The sequence below is a fragment of the Takifugu rubripes genome, chromosome 16 (assembly GCF_901000725.2).
Source record: "Takifugu rubripes chromosome 16, fTakRub1.2, whole genome shotgun sequence".
Taxonomy (NCBI): domain Eukaryota; kingdom Metazoa; phylum Chordata; class Actinopteri; order Tetraodontiformes; family Tetraodontidae; genus Takifugu; species Takifugu rubripes.
Window position 1 is genome coordinate 964,310 of NC_042300.1, and position 20,962 is coordinate 985,271.

Here is a 20,962-nt window from a genome sequence, read left to right on the forward strand (position 1 = left end):
AGGAAACTGTTGTTGTAAAACTAAAACTACAAATATTGTATAATGAAAAAATGAACTTTATTACTTGTAGGGACAGCTATTGCACTTTGGCTCTACTCGGTTTGTTTTAAAACCAGTAACCAGTATGGATCACTTTGATCCTGGGTTTTCCATTTATTGCACACTGGTCATATTTCTGGCTGTGCTCACACTGTGTTCACAAGTCAGTCTCAATGTAAGTAATGAATGAAAAGTAATTACATGTTTCTCTATTTCAAACCTCAAATAAACATTTCTAAGATTATATAACAAATTGTAAGATTCAATTGATTTGAAATATAAAATCATATGTAAAACATCAGTGTATAGTCTATGTATGCAGTATAATTTAAATAGTGTTCATGTTTTGTCATGAGAAATCCCATTTTGGGGCAGACTTTCCTATTTCACTGACTCAAAAGGTGCAAATCAAAGTGTCCCTTTACCCAACTTTTACTGTGAAAATTGAACAATTGAAATGAGATGTGTTTTGGAATTATTTCGCTGTAATGTGGTGCAGTGTTTTTGTGTATAGGCAGGTTGTAGGAATATGTTCAATACAGTATCAAAATGACTGTCAAAGTTTCCCTGTTTGATGTCATGAACACATTCACCCCCCTCAGTGTCCATCTCCAGGTATCGCTGCCTTCATAGTTGTATGCTGACCTACTGACCTCCAACCCTGCTGACCCACTCAACTCTACCAGCAGTTTATTATAATTAATATAATTAATGTATTTCTATGCTCTCTGCCTAGTCTTTACTCTACCTGTCCTCCCCCTTCTCCTCTCTCTCTACCCAACTCCCCCATCAGCAGGAGGGTCCCCCTACATGAGCCTGGTCCTGCTCAAGGTTTCTTCCTGTTAAAGGGGAGTTTTTCCTTGCCAGTGTTGCTTGTTGGGGGGTCAGGTCCTGGGATTCTGGAAAGCGCCTAGAAACAATTTTGATTGTAACAGACGCTATATAGATAAAGATTGATTGATTGATTGATTTAGGAGGAATAGAGCTGTTGATGGAGCGTCCCTCACCTGAGATGCTGTTAAAATACTTGCAGTAGATCTGCTTTCTGCTTTCATTGCTGCTGCCAAGAAATGATGAGTGTCCAAAGGGCTGCCATGGTGTCTGCCATGTCAGAGGAAATCCTCCAAGGCCTTGACCTGCAATAAGATGCTCATCTGGGTGCACTGACATGAAAAATGACTAACGCTCCCCCCTTCCTCAACATACTAGACTCCAGGTCACATTAGACAGGTCGTGAAACCTACCTCTTCTTCTAACTTCTTGGCATCTCGTCACTTAGTGTAAAGATACTATACTATACTATACATCACCATACTGTAAATGCTGGTTTATTGCCTTTGATTACCACCCATGATTTATAACATCCATCCATCCATCCATCCATCCATCCTCTACCGCTTATCCGGGGTCGGGTCGCGGGGGCAGCAGCCTAAGGAGAGAAGCCCAGACTTCCCTCTCCCCAGCTACCTCCTCCAGCTCATCCGGAGGGATCCCCAGGCGTTCCCAGGCCAGTCGAGAGACATAGTCTCTCCAACGTGTCCTGGGTCTCCCCGGGGGACATGCCCTGAACACCTCACCAGGGAGGCGTCCAGGGGGCATCCTGACTAGATGCCCAAGCCACCCCATCTGGCTCCTCTCAACGCGGAGGAGCAGCGACTCTACTCCGAGCTCCTCCCGGATGGCAGAGCTTCTCACCCTATCTCTAAGGGAGAGCCCAGCCACCCTACGGAGGAAGCTCATTTCAGCCGCTTGTACCCGTGATCTTGTTCTTTCGGTCATTACCCAAAGCTCATGACCATAGGTGAGGGTAGGAACGAAGATCGACCGGTAAATCGAGAGCTTCGCCTTTCGGCTCAGCTCTCTCTTCACCACAACGGACCGGTGCAGAGTCCGCATTACTGCGGACGCCGCACCGATCCGCCTGTCGATCTCCCGCTCCATTCTTCCCCCACTCGTGAACAAGACCCCGAGGTACTTAAACTCCTCCACTTGGGGCAGGATCTCCTCCTTTACCCGGAGAAGGCACTCCACCTTTTTCCGGTCGAGAACCATGGCCTCGGATTTGGAGGTGCTGATTCTCATCCCAGCCGCTTCACATGCGGCGGCGAACCGATCCAGTGACAGTTGGAGGTCACGGGCCGATGACGCCAACAGGACCACATCATCCGCAAAAAGCAGAGACCCGATCCTGAGGTCACCAAACCGGATCCCCTCAACACCATGACTGCACCTAGAAATTCTGTCCATAAAAATTATGAACAGAATCGGTGACAAAGGGCAGCCCTGGCGGAGGCCAACCCTCACCGGAAACGAGTTCGACTTACTGCCAGCAATTCGGACCAAACTCTGGCACCGATCGTACAGGGAGCGGGCGGCCCGTATCAGCGGGCCCGACACCCCATACTCTCGGAGGACCCCCCACAGGACCCCCCGAGGGACACGGTCGAATGCCTTCTCCAAGTCCACAAAACACATGTGGACTGGTTGGGCAAACTCCCATGCACCCTCGAAGACCCTGCTGAGGGTGTAGAGCTGGTCCACTGTTCCACACCCAGGACGAAAACCACATTGCTCCTCCTGAATCCGAGGTTCGACTATCCGGCGGACCCTCCTCTCCAGTACCCCTGAATAGACCTTACCAGGGAGGCTGAGGAGTGTGATCCCCCTATAGTTGGAACACACCCTCCGGTCCCCCTTCTTAAAAAGAGGGACTACCACCCCGGTCTGCCAATCCAGCGGCACTGCCCCCGATGTCCACGCGATGTTGCAGAGTCGAGTCAACCACGACAGCCCTACAACATCCAGAGCCTTAAGGGACTCTGGGCGGATCTCATCCACCCCCGGGGCCTTGCCACCGAGGAGTTTTTTGACTACCTCGGCAACTTCAACCCCGGAGATACGAGAGCCCATCTCCAGGTCCCCAGGCCCTACTTCCTCACTGGAAGGCGTGTTGGTGGGATTGAGGAGGTCCTCGAAGTATTCCTTCCACCGATCCACAACATCCCGAGTTGAGGTCAGCAGCACACCATCACCACTATACACAGTGTTGACAGTGCACTGCTTCCCCCTCCTCAGACGCCGGATGGTGGTCCAGAACCTTTTCGAGGCCGTCCGAAAGTCGTTCTCCATGGCCTCACCGAACTCTTCCCATGCCCGAGTCTTTGCCTCGGCAACCGCCGTAGCTGCACTCCGCTTGGCACGCCGGTACCCATCTGCTGCCTCAGGAGTCCCACAGGCCAGTAAGGCCCGATACGACTCCTTCTTCAGCTTGACGGCATCCCTCACCGCTGGTGTCCACCAGCGGGTTCGGGCATTGCCGCCACGACAGGCACCAACCACCTTGCGGCCACAGCACCGGTCAGCTGCCTCAACAATGGAGGCACGGAACACGGTCCACTCGGACTCAATGTCCCCCGCCTCCCCCGGGACATGGTCAAAGCTCTCCCGGAGGCGTGAGTTGAAGCTCCTTCTGACAGGGGACTCTGCCAGGCGTTCCAAGCAGACCCTCACAACACGTTTGGGCCTGCCAGGTCTGTCCGGCATCCTTCCCCACCATCGGAGCCAACTCACCACCAGGTGGTGATCAGTTGACAGCTCCGCCCCTCTCTTCACCCGAGTGTCCAGAACATGCGGCCGCAAATCCGATGACACAACCACAAAGTCGATCATCGATCTGCGGCCTAAGGCGTCCTGGTGCCAAGTGCACATGTGGACGCCTTTATGTCTGAACAAGGTGTTCGTTATGGACAATCTGAGACGAGCACAGAAGTCCAATAACAAAACACCACTCGGGTTCAGATCAGGGGGGCCGTTCTTCCCAATCACACCTCTCCAGGTCACACTGTCATTGCCAACGTGAGCATTGAAGTCACCCAGGAGGACGAGGGAGCCCCCAGAAGGGGCACTCTCCAGCACTCCCTCTAAGGACTCCAAAAAGGGTGGATACGCTGAACTGCTGTTTGGACCATAGGCACAAACAACAGTCAGGATCCGTCCCCCCACCCGAAGGCGAAGGGAGGCTACCCTCTCATCCACCGGGGTAAACTCCAATACACAGGCACTGAGCTGGGGAGCAACGAGAATTGCCACCCCTGCTCGTCGCCTCTCACCATCGGCAACTCCAGAGTGGTAGAGAGTCCAACCCCTCTCAAGAAGACTGGTTCCAGAGCCCTTGCCGTGCGTCGAGGTGAGGCCAACTATATCTAGTCGGAACTTCTCAACCTCGCGCACCAACTCAGGCTCCTTTCCCACCAGAGAGGTGACATTCCATGTCCCTAGAGCCAGTTTGTGCAGCCGGGAATCAGACCGCCAAGGTCCCTGCCTCCGGCTGCTACCCAAAACACAATGCACCCGACCCTCTTGGCCCCTCCTGCAGGTGGTGAGCCCACGGGAAGGGGGTCCCATGTTGCCTCTTCGGGCTGCGCCCAGCCGGACTCCATGGGCAGAGGTCCGGCCACCAGGCGCTCGCCAACGTGCCCCACCCCCAGGCCTGGCTCCAGGAGGGGGCCCCGGTGACCCGCATCCGGGCAAGGGAAACTTGGTACCAATGTTGTTATTCATCATCAGGGGGGTCTGATCCCTCACCCAGGACCTGTTTGCCATGGGTGGCCCTACCTGGGGCATATAGCCCCAGACAACGGAGCTCCTGGGATCATTGGGACACGCAAACCCCTCCACGATAAGGTGGCAGCCCAGGGAGGGGTGATTTATAACAGTGGTTCTTAACCTGGGTTTGACCAAACCCCAGGGGTTTGGCGGCGGTCAAGACACACACCCGACTCATATGATCCGTGATGGCACTCCCCGCTTGGCTATCACTGGCTGCAGGTGATCATGCTACATTGCTTGGCCTATCTGTGTTGCAGGGAATTTGGTGCTCAGTAGTCGACTTGTGACTGTTGTGAAGGTACATCATGTGATTTCTTCCTTAAGATTTTAATCCCTTCATACTAACTATGTCAAGCAAAAACGAAGCAGTCAGACAAATATGTACAATATGGATTAACATGTATAACGGATGAGATTCAGCGTCCTAACTGAATGATTTGCAATGCCAAATTCAGCAATTCTATTCTAGCGCTGACAAATCCAAAAAAAACAACACACCTCCTTAAGCTGCATGGAGATGCGGAATGCAAGAACAAGAGGCTTGCTGAATTCAAAGTGAAATGAGCCAGATTCAATAAAAAGGCCACTCTGCCTGTTCTCGGCTTTGTATCCATCAAGAAACTGATCCTCACAGCATTGTACAAAGTTGCTTACCTGATTGCATGATTTTGTATGAAAATCATGTTTTGCTAGTTTTATTCTTTGAACATTGTTAATGCATGGTTCAATTATGCACCAGTAAACCATACCTATTTCTGAATTTAATTTAATTTCAATTTCATTTTTCAACAAAGAAGGGTTCAGTGAATGCTCATATGAAACTGGTGGGGTTCAGTACCGCCAACAAGGTTAAGAATCACTGAGTTATAACAATATGACATCCTACTACACAGTATTTCTGTAAGGTAGTTTGTACTGTAGTTTGTAACTCCCTCCAATCATTTAGATTTGTAATAGGCTTTGAACATTTCTAAGAAAGGGGCCATGCTGTGTACACCATCACAGGTGAATAAAAACAATTTATGCTAATTTGGTAAATGCAGAAATAACTAAATGAAGAAACTGGGGAATATACAAATAAATGAAAATATAACTGGAAATATAGAGATCAAGGAAATTATCATTAATGTACACATACATTAATAATAAAATATTTTTTCTGCCAACAAAAATGTATATACACCTGAATGTATTAATTTATAAATGCTTAACTTCATTTTGGGCCCCATATTTAATTTGTTTCCGCTTTGTTTAAACCAAAACGCTCCAAAATACGCAGCTTTAATTGTGAAGGCGGACCTTTGGTTCGCCACTTCCGCCAAACTTTTTTTGGATTATACGTGTACAGAGAGCCCATTTGAGCATGTAGATGTGATGTGTGTTGGTGCTGTACACGGTTAAAAAAATAACATCTACATTTAGATTTAGGAAAAATATATTCGGCGGAGGAGCTAAATCCCTGCTGTCGTGATGGTGTGATCACGTGGAAAGACGTAGCCAATCAGAGAGCCAGTGAGGGGCGGGCCTTGTACGTTAACGTCATCAAGTTCTCAGCCTAGTGCGCGCGGGAGCTTTGGTTGTCTAACTGTGTTGTGGAGGAAGAAGTGTGGAGAAGTTGACTTCATCTGGAGAATAAACCTTGTAAGTACACGACGACAATAGAGTATAACGTTTAGACCAAGTAGGAATGTCGCCATAGTGTTCACGTAATATTATCATCTCTGTAGCGGGTGATATCGTCTCTTAAACGTACTCCTAACAGGGGATCTGTGTCCTGAACTAGCGCTAATGACGTAAGCTAGTTAGGAACACTTCTTACTCATCCGGTTTTTGCGTTAGGTCAATCTGTTGGGTTCAAACGGAGCCAACCTCAATGAAAAGGTCTGAATAGAATGAGCATTTTTCCTGTTTGACTGTATGATTTCAGCCTTGGACCATGGCGATGGCAATGGCGACGGAGGCACGGCTGCAGACAGAGGTAGAGGAGGAGGAAAGCTTTGGGCCGCAGCCTCTCTGCAGACTGGAGGTACGCACAGAAACGAGGCCAATTCTAACAATGTCATAAAGACGCGTGTTGCTAGGTGTAAATGGTGTCAAATGCTACATGTATGTATTAGTTAGCTGCACCTTTGGCATAAGTCTTAACCTTTCCACATAATGTAGGAATTACAGAATGAACTGTGTTTAGTGTCAGACAAGTGCAAATATTACTATTAATATGAATCTTATATCATAGATTAGGTAGATTATATCATACCTCGAAACTGGCATATAGGTTAGTATAATAATAATAGCTCTTAGAACTCATACCATACCACCAAACCTTAAAACCCCTGACAAAGATGCTGAGACAGCAAAAACAAACCAGGATTTGAAAGTTTTTGTGTTCAGTCCCAACTGAGCAGGTATCCAAATGCAGCAAGTCTGTGTCCATATTGTGCCTAACCCCCGTTTATCATTTTGAGTTGAATACCGTCTCCTCTTCCTCTAACGCTTACTATAGTTTTTAATCCAATGTCTCCGTACAGCAATGTGGCATCAGCACGAGTGACATCAAGAAACTGGAAGATGCAGGGTTCCACACCATTGAGGCTGTGGCCTATGCACCCAAGAAAGAGCTGCTCAACATCAAGGGCATCAGTGAGGCCAAAGCTGACAAGATTCTGGTATGATACAGCAAATAAATATAAAGTTCTGAGTTATAAGCGACCATGAACAAATCATGCACTCTAATAAACAGTTTTCTTTTCAAAGAAAATAAATGTCATAATTTGTGGCAAATATCAATAAATGTTTACTTCAATTTGCATTGAAATGTGAGTAAATTAACTCTGGGTCATACATTTATTTACTTTCTTTTTCAGGACTGATTTATCTGGATTTTAACATTTTCAACACTTATTTGTTTTATGTTTTAACCTCAATTGTCAATCCTAACAGTTTCTTGATACTGCCTCTATTTCTTACCTCAGATTTGTCCAAACACCATCGCACTTCTGTCTTACGCGATCGCTCACACACTCCTCACCGCCACATTGGCAGAAGGACTCATCACACTCATAACTTGAAATGAACCTGTTGTTTTATGTTCTCACCATTAACACCCTCGGCATTCAACAACCACAATCAGCCGGTGCTGACTTTTTTGATTGTGCACCCCAAGTTTAGACTAAAAAGTTACACTTTCTATCACTATGGTGTTTTCCACAGTTGGACTTTTTATTTTTTTATTGAAAGTTCTCACTTCGGGACATGTTTCCACTGTCATAGTCTCGGCTCTTATAGATCTTTGGGCTACAGGAAGGTGCTTGATATACAAAACCACAGAAGAAGTGACTTTTTAAGAAATTGATGAAACTAACTTGTTGAACTGTTGTTTTTTACTTTCGCTCTCTTTCATTTAAGACCGAAGCTGCCAAACTTGTGCCCATGGGCTTCACCACAGCAACTGAGTTCCACCAGAGGAGAGCAGAAATTATCCAGATCTCTACAGGCTCCAAGGAGCTGGACAAGCTCCTGCAGGGTCGGTGTAGCTCAACAGTACACGCTGATGTCCGCTGCTGATGCGCTTAATGCATCGGTTGGTCAATGACCAAGAGTTCTGTTGGTGGTTCTTTGCAGGGGGAATTGAGACGGGCTCCATCACAGAGATGTTCGGAGAGTTTCGGACCGGGAAGACCCAGTTGTGCCACACACTTGCTGTCACTTGTCAGGTAGTGTCATGATGAACTTCCTATTAATATGTTGCTTTAAAAGATTTTCTTTGACAAGGTCCCTCTTGTTCTGCAGCTGCCCATTGATCAGGGTGGTGGTGAAGGTAAAGCCATGTACATTGACACAGAAGGAACCTTCAGACCCGAGAGACTCCTCGCTGTTGCTGAGAGGTGAGTTGGAAGATGTTTTTTAGACAAGCACAATTTTGGTTGAGCTTCTCCAGCTGACCCTGGTTGTGCTCTCATTTCACAATGCAAAACGGGAGAATCGAATGATTCATATTTGCTGTTTTCCATGTAAACTGTCATCAGGTATGGGTTGGTAGGCAGTGATGTTCTGGACAATGTGGCCTACGCTCGAGCCTTCAATACAGACCATCAGACCCAGCTGCTGTACCAAGCCTCAGCCATGATGGCCGAGTCCAGGTCAGTCGATCCGATCTTCCACAAATACACACATGATTAGTGAAAAAAACCAGACTTAATGTACGTATATCCAAAATGTCCTAGTAAGTCATTTTTATGTTAAGTTGGGGGTAGCCAGTGTTTAATTTTAGGTTATCTGCTATTTTCTGACACCCTTGGTTTAGTTTTAAGACAGCTTCAATCGCACATACATGGATGGATGGATAAATAAATATCCTCTGACTTTATTCAATATTTCTATGGCAAACCTCATGTCTCTTCCCAAGATCTGGCTACACCAAAAAATAAGTAGCACACTGATGCAGGATGGTGTCAGAGTAGTGTTGTATTTCTTGTTTTATTAAAACTGAATAACAATACAAATTTTCCAGCCCATCACATGTAGAGAAATGAGAATTCTTGAACAGTTAATATAAAAATGAAAGTTTTATGACTTTAGCATTTTAAAACTCTTTCATTGACATTTTGCTGTTGGCTTCATTAAGATAATGAGGTTGTGAATAAAAATCCCTCACCCCTGCTGTGTGCCAGGTACGCTCTGTTGATCGTGGACAGCGCCACGGCGCTCTATAGGACGGACTACTCTGGCCGAGGGGAGCTTTCTGCCAGACAGGGTCATTTGGGACGGTTCCTCCGCATGCTGCTGCGGCTGGCAGATGAGGTAAACAACAACAGCAAATGTATGAGCAATGTTACAAAGACACTCGCATTTATATTGATACAGTGTTTCAGAATACATTTGGCTGTGCGGTTAGTATGGATGGATGAGTAGATATTTGTGTGCCGGATGGTAGGGAGACGCTAAACCATTGGTTACAGATTGCATCACATCAAGTCCAGTCACCAAAATCTTGATTTGCCCCAAAAGCATTATTTTTTTTATCAACTACAATCATTATTTTAAAGTCATATTAAAGAAATTTCCCCTAAAGTAAACAGCTTGTGCACCCTGATTTGCTTACAGCACGCTGAGATTGTTTTATCGCCTCTTATAGTTTCAGACTCTGTACACAGATTAGCCTGTAGCATGAGGTCACTAAGCACAAAATAAATATAAACTTGCAAAATTTCATCTTTTTAAAAAGAGTTTTTTTTTTTTTTTTTTTTTAAACTAATCAACTACTTTATCTCCAGTTGTTTACAGACAATGTTACCTCCTATTAACATGTTTATGTCACCAGTGGCTTAAAAGTTTATGCAGTTAAAGTATTTTCTGTCTTTAATTGGCTTTGGAAATTCTAAAAGTTTCAGGTTTCTCAGGTGGTTCTGATGTGACTTTTCTCCTATGTGTCACAGTTTGGTGTTGCCGTGGTGATAACCAACCAGGTGGTGGCACAGGTCGACGGAGCTGCCATGTTTTCTGCAGATCCCAAAAAACCCATTGGAGGCAACATTCTGGCTCATGCTTCCACCACACGGTGAGCAGTGGAATGTTCATTCTGAGATACGCACCAGTAGTTTTATTTTTGGAACATATAGTGCCGGTTTTCTGGTTTTAGAGTAACCGAGGAAGGATGTTTAGTTCACCTGATCATGTGCAGTTACTACGTTATCTCTGGGTACTGTAAAAAACTTGTAATGTCAGAGAAGAAACCCAAGTTTGTGTAATTTGTGCTGTTTTGCAGTCTGTACCTGAGGAAAGGCAGGGGAGAGACGAGGATTTGTAAAATCTACGATTCCCCTTGCCTCCCAGAGGCCGAGGCCATGTTTGCCATCAACGCCGACGGTGTGGGCGATGCCAAGGACTGAGCTACTGACCTGCAGTGCTGCCTTCGCACATGTCTATGAGTAACGACGAGAGGGGCTGAGTGCTCCTCCATTTAGGCTTCATCACTGGCAGAGAACAGCCGTGGCTGCAGCCCAGCTGTGGAACATTTATAGTTTTCAAATATCTGGAATTTGAGCTATTCTGAAGGTTTCAGTGAGAAAAGCTTGAGGCTGTGCAGCATATTGTAAATCAAGAAATATTAAATACCTACAAAACATTCAGGAAAAAGAAAGAAATATCGAAATATAGACATGAGAAGGTCTCTTTTCTTTGAACTACTTTTCCACTAAAGGTTTTTGTAAAAATGTTTAATATTTTTCATCTTCTCTTCTACAGTTTAAGTCGGCATTATGCTGGGATATCCAAGAGTGTTTAAGTGAGAAACAATATTTTTGTACCTTTCTTGAATGTGAAAAGGAACCCTTGTCGGCATCACCTCTACTCTGTCTACCTTGTTTTCTTTTCCCTTTGTAAATAGACTCAATGGCTAAATTAAATTTGTTTTAAATGGAGTCATCTTGTTTGTTATAGAAGTTTAAAGGGGGCTTATAATTGTATGCAAACTAAACTTTTCCATGGATTCATTTGCTTACATTAACATAATTCATAGCAAAATAAACTTTGACAATTGTGTGAAATCCTATAATTTGTGGGTATAGTAGATGATCCATCAACTAAATAGCTGATTCCAATTGTTAGACATTAACGTGAAAAACCTGCGGTTTCAGTAACACTTGATAAGTTGATGATTTGTCTGTTTACTGTTTGAGTGCACGTCAGCATAGTCATCACACACACACCGATAAGTGATTATATAAATACATGTTTTAAACTTTCATCAGTAAAACGTCATAATTGGACACTTGTGATGTAATGTTAGAGGGGGAAAATGCCACATTAGCCTCTGTGGAGTTGGTGGATGAAACCTTTTATTTTGTAAATTGAAACTCAAAGTACCACATTTTCAAATGAAAATCTATACAAAAACATCACAACACATCAGGACTTGTAGAAGGAAGTTGAATAATGAAATAAAGTTGTTTTCAAATCTAGATTCTACTAAAATGTTCAAAAGTCTTGTTTTTAAAGCGTTTCATGTAATATTTTAACTTTTCTAAATATAGCAAAAGCATTCAATACAGTAAAGGTTCATCTTTAAGTTGCATTTTGTGAGTCTGAAATTTGGCTCATATTATGAGAGGATTGCTGACAGGCACTTGGCCCAGGCACTCATTGGTGAGTGTTCAGTATTAAGAAGGGTGCATTTTCCACTTCCCCAGAAGTAGGATGGATCAATATTCAGCAGGAGTCCAAAATCAAGCTGAGGAAGAGTGTTCTGGCTGGGAGGGAGGCCCAGTTGCATCACAGCAGTATCTCTCACTACCTGTTCTCTGGTTGGTGCGCAGATATATTAGTGATATATTATTGACATGAAGTGTTTTTTTTCTTCCTAAGCCCTGTTCCATCCAGCAGTCAGGCAGCAGCGTTGGACTCTGGAGGCCTTGTTTTGGGTCAGCCAGATTTTGCTTTAACAGAATGAGTCAGTTGAACTTATCCTGTCTCATGATTATATTAAAAATGTATTTTATTCATTAATATTGGACCTGACTGCTGGGCAACCCATTAAACATATACACCTATGCACAAACATGCAGACATGATTGTGTATGCTCTGTGAGCAGAATTATATATAAAAATCTATGTTGTGAATAGTAAACAAGCAGACTCAAACCCAGCCACAATCAACAAAACCAAATCTGTCATCTTTCAGAAATGTGATGCTGCAGCCAAAAGTGTCCCTAAGTTTGCTTGTGTGTATGTATCTGTAGATATAGAGGTAGAGTGTGTAAATGTTAGAAAGTGTGTGTGTTTGACGTATGCGTGTAAGTCTGCCACTTTGTGTACTAATTATGGGAACTCTGTGAACCCACTAAGCGCTTGCTGCCATCTCCTCAAAGTGGGGCATCAAGTATTCCTGGGGAGTTCCCTCTACAAAGCTCTGGGGTGACTGGAGCCACAGGCAGCATCAGTGGAAACACAGAAAAGCCACAATAGGGGGAGACCCTGAGACCCATGTTGCTGCTGGGATGCAAGCTAGGACCTGAGATTGAGAGGTCAGCTTTTACAGAGGGGAATATACAATCACAGGAGCCCACAAAACAATGTTTCCACCTCATCTGTTTAGGCTGTGCAGACAGCCAGACAGACAGACAGGCATCAAAGTGTTGGGTCATGACAGATTTTGTATAGCGAAGCAACATCTGTCTGATCACTGTCTATGGTAGAATCATGCCACTTCTCTAAAAATCAAAGGATCAAAGAAGCCGTGACACTGCATCTTTCAATAATCAAAGATCAGAGCAGCTTTGAAAGCAAGAAAACCTTAAAACTGTTACTTTATTACAACTCCTTCTGTGGGTAGATAAGGTTTAACCACAGACAGCAGCTACAGATTGAAATATATAATGCACCATAGTAAGAAAAAGCAACAGTGTTGCTGGCAGACTTACACCCAGGGTGAGTGCTATGTATAAAGAATAGGCTAAATGATCGTACAGGTTATTACTCAGAGGATGAAATATTTCAAGCCTTTTGTTCATGAAATTTTTGTTAATGAAAAGCCAAAATTGAGTGTCTTTAAACCTTAGACTACTGCAAATGTTCAATAGTGAAGTGTCATGGTGTCACACCCAGATTAACTGTCAAAGTACCTACAAACATACCATGTCAGTGGTCTCCGTCTGGGTCAGGACAATCCTGGGGACAACTGGGCTGAGGCTGGAACCAGTGCATGAGCTACCATCCACATCTTATCTGGGCTGTGGAGAAAAAGGTCCAACATCCTTTTTCAGATGAAAGTAAATTTGCACTCAATTTGGAAACTGAGGTCTCAGAGTCAGGCGGAAGAGTGGGGAGGCTCAGAATCCACGTTGCTGGAAGTCCAGTGGGAGTCCAGTCGCTCAATTGTGCTTTCAGAAGTCCTCAGTTCTGTGCTCACAAGCTTTGCAGCGATGTTGATTTCAAATTTCAGCAGGACTTGGCACCAGCTCACGTTGCCAAAGGTGAACCAGGCAGAGACTCTCTGGGGGGTCAAGAGGAAGAGGAGACACCAGCCACCAGACATTTCTGTTTAAAATACCTTTTTTTAAAAAAAAAAATACATATCAATACGATCATTTAGCCTATTCTTTATACATAGCATTCACCCTAGGTGTACAAATGCATGTAAACTTAAACAAACTTGCCTAAACACGAGGTCGCGCCTTTTCGACCTCGTGTTTAGGCAAGTTTGTTTAAGTTTGTCAGGTACCTTTGTCAGGTACCTGTTAAATGGTACGAACTAAGAAAGACAAAAATCAAAATGGGCTCTTTATTTAGGAAAATAATGGCTTTCTTGTCACAATTTTTATTAATTAAATATAAATAGCCTTTAAGAGCAGCTTCCCCCAAATGCATCAATGTGATTTATGTTGTTTCTTGCATGCATGAGTTTGTTTTTTAGTATTTGCCTAGTAGTGATTTATTGCGTATTGGATTTATCACAACTCCTCTATTTTGCGTATCAATATATTATATTTATTTTGAATTCAATACATGCACATCGTGGCTTTATTTATTTCTATTATATTGCATGTATTTTGGGAGGGGGGGGGGGGATTTCGTAATATTGTATACCTGAACAACCCAATTATTAAAACATCTTACGTGAAAGTATATTTAAATACGATAGAGCAGCGTCATAGAAATGACGTACCGGACCGTTTTGCGCATGCGTGAAACTTGTTTTTACTATGAACGGAGCACTTTACGGCAGAACCCAAACCTGCCGCAGATTCGGCTACAGACCGCCTCGGCACATGCGTCAACAATTTCAGCTTTCGTTTATATCAATATTTTTTTATGACAGGATATTATTATTTTGTTATTTTATGACAGGAGACATGTGAACGCAGCAGGGTCGTGCCCTTCGCATCCTGAAGATCTTTCCAAGCACATAGGGTCAATAAGATATTAAAATAAGAGTCTACAATCAAATTGTTGGTTGTTGCGGATTCTGGAGTGTGAAGATATGAATACGTGGCTCGGAAGAAACGGCCTGATCGGACTTGCTGTCGGAGCTTCGGCTGCTTTCGGTTTCATCGCCTATATTATATACAGAGAGAAGAAAAGCAGAAAAATGCAGAAGATGATACTGCAACCTCCAGCGGCTCCACAAGCCTTTGACCTGACGGACGGAGCGACCCTGCTGCGGGACACGCATGATGCACAAGGTGCGTTTTTACTCCGCACAACTCCATTTCTGAAAGATAACTGTACGATTGTGTCTGACAGACGCTAATTCCGCCTGCGAGGTGACCCCTCCCCCCGCCCGGACTCTCTCTCTCTCTCTCTCTCTCTCTCTCTCTCGCTCTCTCTCTCTCTCTCTCTCTCTCTCTCTCCCTCTCCCTCTCCCTCTCTCTCTCTCTCTCTCTCTCTCTCTCTCACACACACACACACACACACACACACACATTAGATTCCAGGTCTTTAATACACCTTTAATTACACATTCCAAAGATATTAAACACTCTTAGTCTTTATACATGTTAGATATATTTATATATCATTAATTTGGCTTCTCTGTAAAATCAGAAGGTATGAATCAAAGTAACTTAGTCCTGCCTGATGAGTTGTGTCTGCTTTAAGTTGTGGAGGCCCAGCGTCAGGCTCTTGCAGCAGTAGAGGCCGTCCTGCAGGGTCTTTCCCCGAACCAGCAGCTGGAGCTCAGGAACCAGCTGGACCAGGTGCTGAATTGCGTGGCCTCTCTCCGCACCGAGGTGGCTGAGCTGCGGGGCGGCCTGCAGGACATCGCCCAACAGATGATCCCCGATGTAAAGTAAGTCGGAGAGTGTTCAACTGTGTCAAATTTGTCTGACTGGACATTCTTAATGCAATGCTGACGAATGTCCTGTTTACACTGTTATAACTGTCACCTTAGGAATGCTTGAGTTGTCCATTTTCTTCACAGCCAGCGGGTCAGGCGACGGCGCCATGTGGTGCACAGGGAACGTACAGACTCCACCAGCTCGAGTTCTATATATTTCACTGCCAGCCAGAGTGCATTTGAGGATACGAGTGAGGGGGGGTGAGTGGAGGGCTTACACACACATTTACATAGGTTAGCTTGTGTCCTCCAACATTGATGTGTTCCAGGTACACGACAGCGTACGCTGAGTCAGACTACACAGACCGCGACTCCGAAAAAGAGGAAGGTGATCAAGAGCCTGAGCAGGAGTCCGACGAAGACGAGAAGAGCTGCGCCACTGTTGTAACACTGCGCCAGGAAGATTCCCAGGAAGAAGAGGACGAGGACAGCGAAATAGTGGAAGAGGTGGTGGTGGAAGACGGGAGGGGCCTGGATCTGACCGAACTGCCCCCTAACGGAGAGCTGGCTCTCCTCCTGGCTCAGAGCGACATCCTCCACACTGGAGACGCTACTTTAAAGGCAGAAGGTTACCACCTCCTGCTGGCCAACCAGACAGAGGTCAGTGATGTCATCTGACTGAGTGACAACAATAATGTCCTCTTTATTTAGTTCCGCTCAGCGTTTTGATTCAAACACTGAGTTTTGTACTGCTGTCTTTGGACTTGAACCCAACTCATTTGTTCCAACAGTATGGAGACAGCAGAGAGTTTCTATGGAGATTTGCCCGGGCTTACAGCGACATGTATATATGTACTGAGAACAAGCAGGAGAAAAAGATGTATGCACTACAAGGTAAGGGTGCATATTCGGCAGTGGTATGATCACACCAAAGCAGGAACTGCGGAGCTTTTTAAAATATTAACTTTAATTAATTTAATTTACATTTTTATGAAATGGTTGCCCACAGATTAGTGCGGTTTGTCCTTAAAAATGTGTGTTAATCCACAAAAGGTGAGGAAATGCCATTATATCACGTGCTAAGCTACACGGCTAATTGCTCCAACACCTATAAATTAACAAAGTCCATGATAATTGAAGTGCAGCAGACATTAGAATCGGTGCAGTGTGAAAAACTGCTATGCCAATAATCCTTCAGGAAGTGTGGTGGAATGGCCGATAAATCTTTTCCATCATCAGCGTTGGCTGCGGTTTATTCTTGGCTGGTGTGTTGCAGGTCTGGAGGAGGCCGAGTTGGCTCTGAAGAAGACCAACCTGAATGCAGAGTGTCACAAATGGTAAGAAGATCAGCGTTCCTCTGCTGACAATGTGAGCCTCGCATTGAAACCTCTTCTTTTGACTTCAGGTTCGCTCTGCTGGCTGGTTTGACCTCCCAGAATGAGAGCATGCACAGCAAACTGAAGAGCAGCTACTTACTGAAGGTAAGGCAGAGACACGAGTCCCTTTTTTCAAGGGAATCGCTCACTTATGGATTATATCATAATTAGTAACGTTTCATCCTAGTTTAAAGTAAACTCAAGTCATTTTCTCATTCATTCAGTAAATCCCCTTTAACCAATTGGTTAATCTTAAACTTTAAAAAAAAAAATTGTCATGGAAATAAATGCATGTTGACACCAAACTATGCTGTAATGAGGGTAACCAGGGAAACCTGCCTGCAGTAATAACCTAAGTGCAAAGTTTTACCCACATAGGAGCATCTGGAGCATTTTCTAACCCTCAGAGATGACGACCCCATGTGTTTCTACCTGCTGGGCAGATGGTGCTACGAGGTGAGATCACCTGTTGACTCAGCTCTTATCATTTAAATGACTGTACGCTGAGAAAAGATCCTGTGCATGTGTGTGCTTAGGTAGCCAATCTGGACTGGTTGGAAAAGAAGACAGCTGCTGCCATCTACCAGAAGCCACCCACTGCAACTCTAAACGATGCCCTGGAGAACTTTCTGAAGGTATCATGTTCTTTTACAGTTAGAAGCCACAGAAGACTGATGGTCTGTAACAGTTACTGTATCTTCTGCCGTTCATTTCTGCATTATTTTTTAAAAAATACACCAAAGCCCAGTTTTTGAGGATATACCGCTCACTGACAGTAAACAAGTTTTGTGTTCGCCAACTGAATTTGCAGCCAAAACCTGTTTTGCAGGCAGAGGAACTGAGTCCGGGTTTCTCCAAGATGGTGCGTCTGTGCATCGCTAAGGTAAAACTCATTCAGCACAGCAGCACAAGCTTCCACAGGTGACACCCAAAAAGTACCACAATGGTGGAAAGATATTACAAAAGCAATTTGGTTAAAGTTAAACCAGGTCTATTCAGGTCTTTCTGGCAACATCATTAATGGCCTTTTTGTCTAATTTTGAATTGTTGCCATCTCCTCTATATGTTTATATTCTGGTAATTTTTTTCTTAAAATGCATTTGTCAAGTGTCTGATTTCATTGCAAGTGGACCGTTCAGTGGTTAGATGTTCAACACTCAAATCCAAACTGCAGATTTGTTCTTTGAAGCAGGAGCGCTGTACCGTGCACTACTGCTGAAATGTTCTTGAGTAATTATTGAATAAAAGCAAACATTTGTGATTTGGTTGTTCAATAGTGTCACAATGAGCTGGGAAATCTCTCTGAGGCAAGAAACTGGACCGATCTGGCTTTAAAGATGACCACAAACTCCAGTGATGTGCGAACAAACTTCGACTTTCAGTTCAGTAACACCATCTTTGTAAGTAACTTTATGAATATCCCCAGAAGCCGAAACATCAGTGATCTGCAGAGTTTTATTGAAATGTAATATCTTTGCTTGCATGATTTCCAAGGCTGAAGAAGCATCTAAACTTGAGGCCCAACTTCGTGTCTTAACTGACAACAGCGTTCCAGCAGTTGGAGTCCTTTAGTGTAGTGGCTGATCATCCAGTCACGACCTTTCCATCGTCTGCGGATCAGTTTTCAAGATTCAAAGATTTTTATAGTCAATTTCGCTCTCCTGTGCAGGACATCCTGTCAAAAGTAAATGTCATTCCCAGAAATAAAAAAGGAAGAGAAAGGAATGCTGATATAAAATTTAAAAACAATGACATTAAGTCCAAAATTAGGACTGAGTCAGATAATAATGGCAGCAGTTGCAGATAAAGTGCAATTAGTCTTTTGTGTTGTTTTGTAACACTATGAAATGGTATGAAAGTCAATGTCTATTTATTAGTAATATAAATCATTTCAGTCAGAATGTGTATATTTTGTTCTCTTATGTATTTTAGTTTTCCAACTTTCCAAATATGTTTGAAAAGATCAGTTCACCCAGTCATATATAAATAAAAAAAATATAAAAGACCAAAGTGGGAAACAGTCTCAGGATGTTACATTTTATCCTCGTTTCTTGAGTTTGGAGAGAAGATACACCCCAGCAGTGACTAAATTAGCGCTCTTTTTGTTGTTCTAGCATGTGTCTAAAGTGGTCAGCAGCAAGTTTAAGTGTGCTGTCAGTCCAGAACAAGAAATAAAATGAAGCTTTTACTCAGTGTGCTCACTGTTTTGACACGAATTCTTCTTTTTTGCATGGTTTCCCAAAAAATAGAATATGTAAATTTACATATGTCTATTGGATGAGGACAGCATCAATTTCCATTGACCTGTTTGATCAGTTTATGTAAGCTTATCTCCGAAAGCACATGTAATCAGCCATAGAGCAGGTTGGAGGTTCAACACCATGGCCTTGTGTCCTGATAAGAACTGCTGAACAGCACAGTAGAAGCACTGCAGCCACAGCTCCTGCCTCATAAGATGGGCCCGCAGAGACACGGAGACTCATGCTAAAGCAACATGAAAGAGCCTCACTGTTGTAAAAATATGGAGGGGGCAGAACGACCACAGACATTCCATGCGCCCCCTATCCCCCTTCCCATGGCATGAAATAGGCATTTGTTATGTGAAAATGCAGAGCACTTTGTATTGTGTTAGATCTACTGTGTGCAAAACTGTTGGGGTCCTTCTGCATGGAGATAATTCATTTGTATATTTGTTTTCTCAGTGTGATGTATGGAACAGTTTGTGAAAGTGCATTCAATATTAGATTCAAAAACTATCTGTTTTAACAATATGCCACAGCTTGCACATCAGAAACATGTTGCTGTGTTCTTAAAACTGCTCATTTATCATTTATCAAAGAGCACCTGCATTCACTGATTTCCTCGCACGTTAGCTTAAATATACCTGTTCAAGCTAATGGTTGTTGCTAATTGACACAAAAATTGAATACTGATTAATAAAAAAAAGATGAATAAAATATTATTTCTATTAATGATGGTTGATTATGTTTTTCCTGAGAATGACCATACACACACACATAAAAAGGGTAGATGCTTAATGTGATGGGTGTTTAGCCCATGTTGCTGTGTCTTTAAATTGTTAATTAACATAGCTTCACATGTTGATGATCTACTTCCTAATATCAAGCGATTCACAATCAAGTAGTTTAAAATGTAAAATTACAAAACAGCAGTTTTTAGCTTAGAAGTAGATAATTTGATCCATGCACAGACAATCTTTTTCCAAGTAGTCACCGCTCCTGAAGGGATTTTCTTAGTAAGTATAATTTAAAGATGATGCTCCAACCTTTAGTTGAGAAAGCTATCTTAAAAGGCTCACATTAGCTAATATGATACAACTAAATATAAGCCAGATGAAACAGGAGTCATATAACTCAGATCTGCTCTTAGAAAATTTAGAAAAGCTGATCTGGGTCAGATGTGGGTGGTTTGACAGCTCTGATTGCTTTTGTCTCCCATGTGAACCTGACTTAAGTATGAGTCACAGATCCAAGTAAACAGTTTCTTTGTGTGCCGCCTGAAGTGTGCTAAGAATGTGTTGCACAGAAAGATCTTTTTCATTAATGATTCATTGGAAGGACACACCTGAAGGGCCAGAACAGTCACCTGTTCTACTGCTCAAACAACAACAAATCAGAGCATGGTTTTAACTTCATTGTCTCCTCAATATTGAGTGTATATTTGCCAGACGCTCTAATTTTCTGTCACACAATTGTCAACAGAAACCAAATGTTCCACTCATGTCCTAGAAACAGTCTTGCAGTTCTTGTTAGCACTTGTTCATGACACCTTCGGGCATGTTCTGGGAATAAAACAGGCGGTCAGAGGTCCTGACCTGCAGGAGGAGGACCCCAAAAGCCACTGGACCGGTGTAAGATGTGAAAGAAAGACGCAGGCTGAGTTGAAAGTTGCAGTTGATGCAAGTTTGGCGATGCTGGGATAGACCTATAAGCTGTTTGTAGTGCGATGTGTTCAGAGGAAAAGGCCCGTTTGGTGGTGCCAGCTCCTTCCAGGACAAAACAGCCTGAATCCCACTGAACTTTTGGTGAGTTTCTGCCATTTATAAATGTTCTGTTGTAACATTTTATGACATATTTACACTCTTACTAAAGGAAAAAAAGAAATGAAGATTGTCTGTGAGAAAGACTTGAGCTATGCAGTTTAACGG

The 20,962-nt window shown here is 43.7% G+C and overlaps 2 protein-coding genes across 2 annotated transcripts; both read left to right on the top strand.

The window, feature by feature from the left end:
* The first annotated feature begins 6,155 nt into the window (after positions 1-6,155).
* rad51 (RAD51 recombinase) lies at positions 6,156-11,066 on the top strand. The gene is made up of 10 exons (XM_003977305.3): positions 6,156-6,288; positions 6,575-6,673; positions 7,176-7,313; positions 8,053-8,170; positions 8,269-8,360; positions 8,437-8,531; positions 8,673-8,786; positions 9,318-9,447; positions 10,083-10,204; positions 10,412-11,066. Exons 2-10 carry the CDS (start codon positions 6,584-6,586, stop codon positions 10,533-10,535), a joined length of 1,023 nt encoding a protein of 340 aa, XP_003977354.1. The 5' UTR covers positions 6,156-6,288; positions 6,575-6,583; the 3' UTR covers positions 10,536-11,066.
* Positions 11,067-14,351: 3,285 nt separating this feature from the next.
* On the top strand, positions 14,352-19,731 carry rmdn3 (regulator of microtubule dynamics 3). The gene is made up of 12 exons (XM_011618466.2): positions 14,352-14,825; positions 15,241-15,430; positions 15,563-15,679; positions 15,748-16,078; positions 16,210-16,312; positions 16,695-16,755; positions 16,824-16,899; positions 17,173-17,250; positions 17,331-17,429; positions 17,624-17,677; positions 18,072-18,194; positions 18,289-19,731. Exons 1-12 carry the CDS (start codon positions 14,624-14,626, stop codon positions 18,364-18,366), a joined length of 1,512 nt encoding a protein of 503 aa, XP_011616768.1. The 5' UTR covers positions 14,352-14,623; the 3' UTR covers positions 18,367-19,731.
* The last annotated feature ends 1,231 nt before the right edge of the window (positions 19,732-20,962 follow it).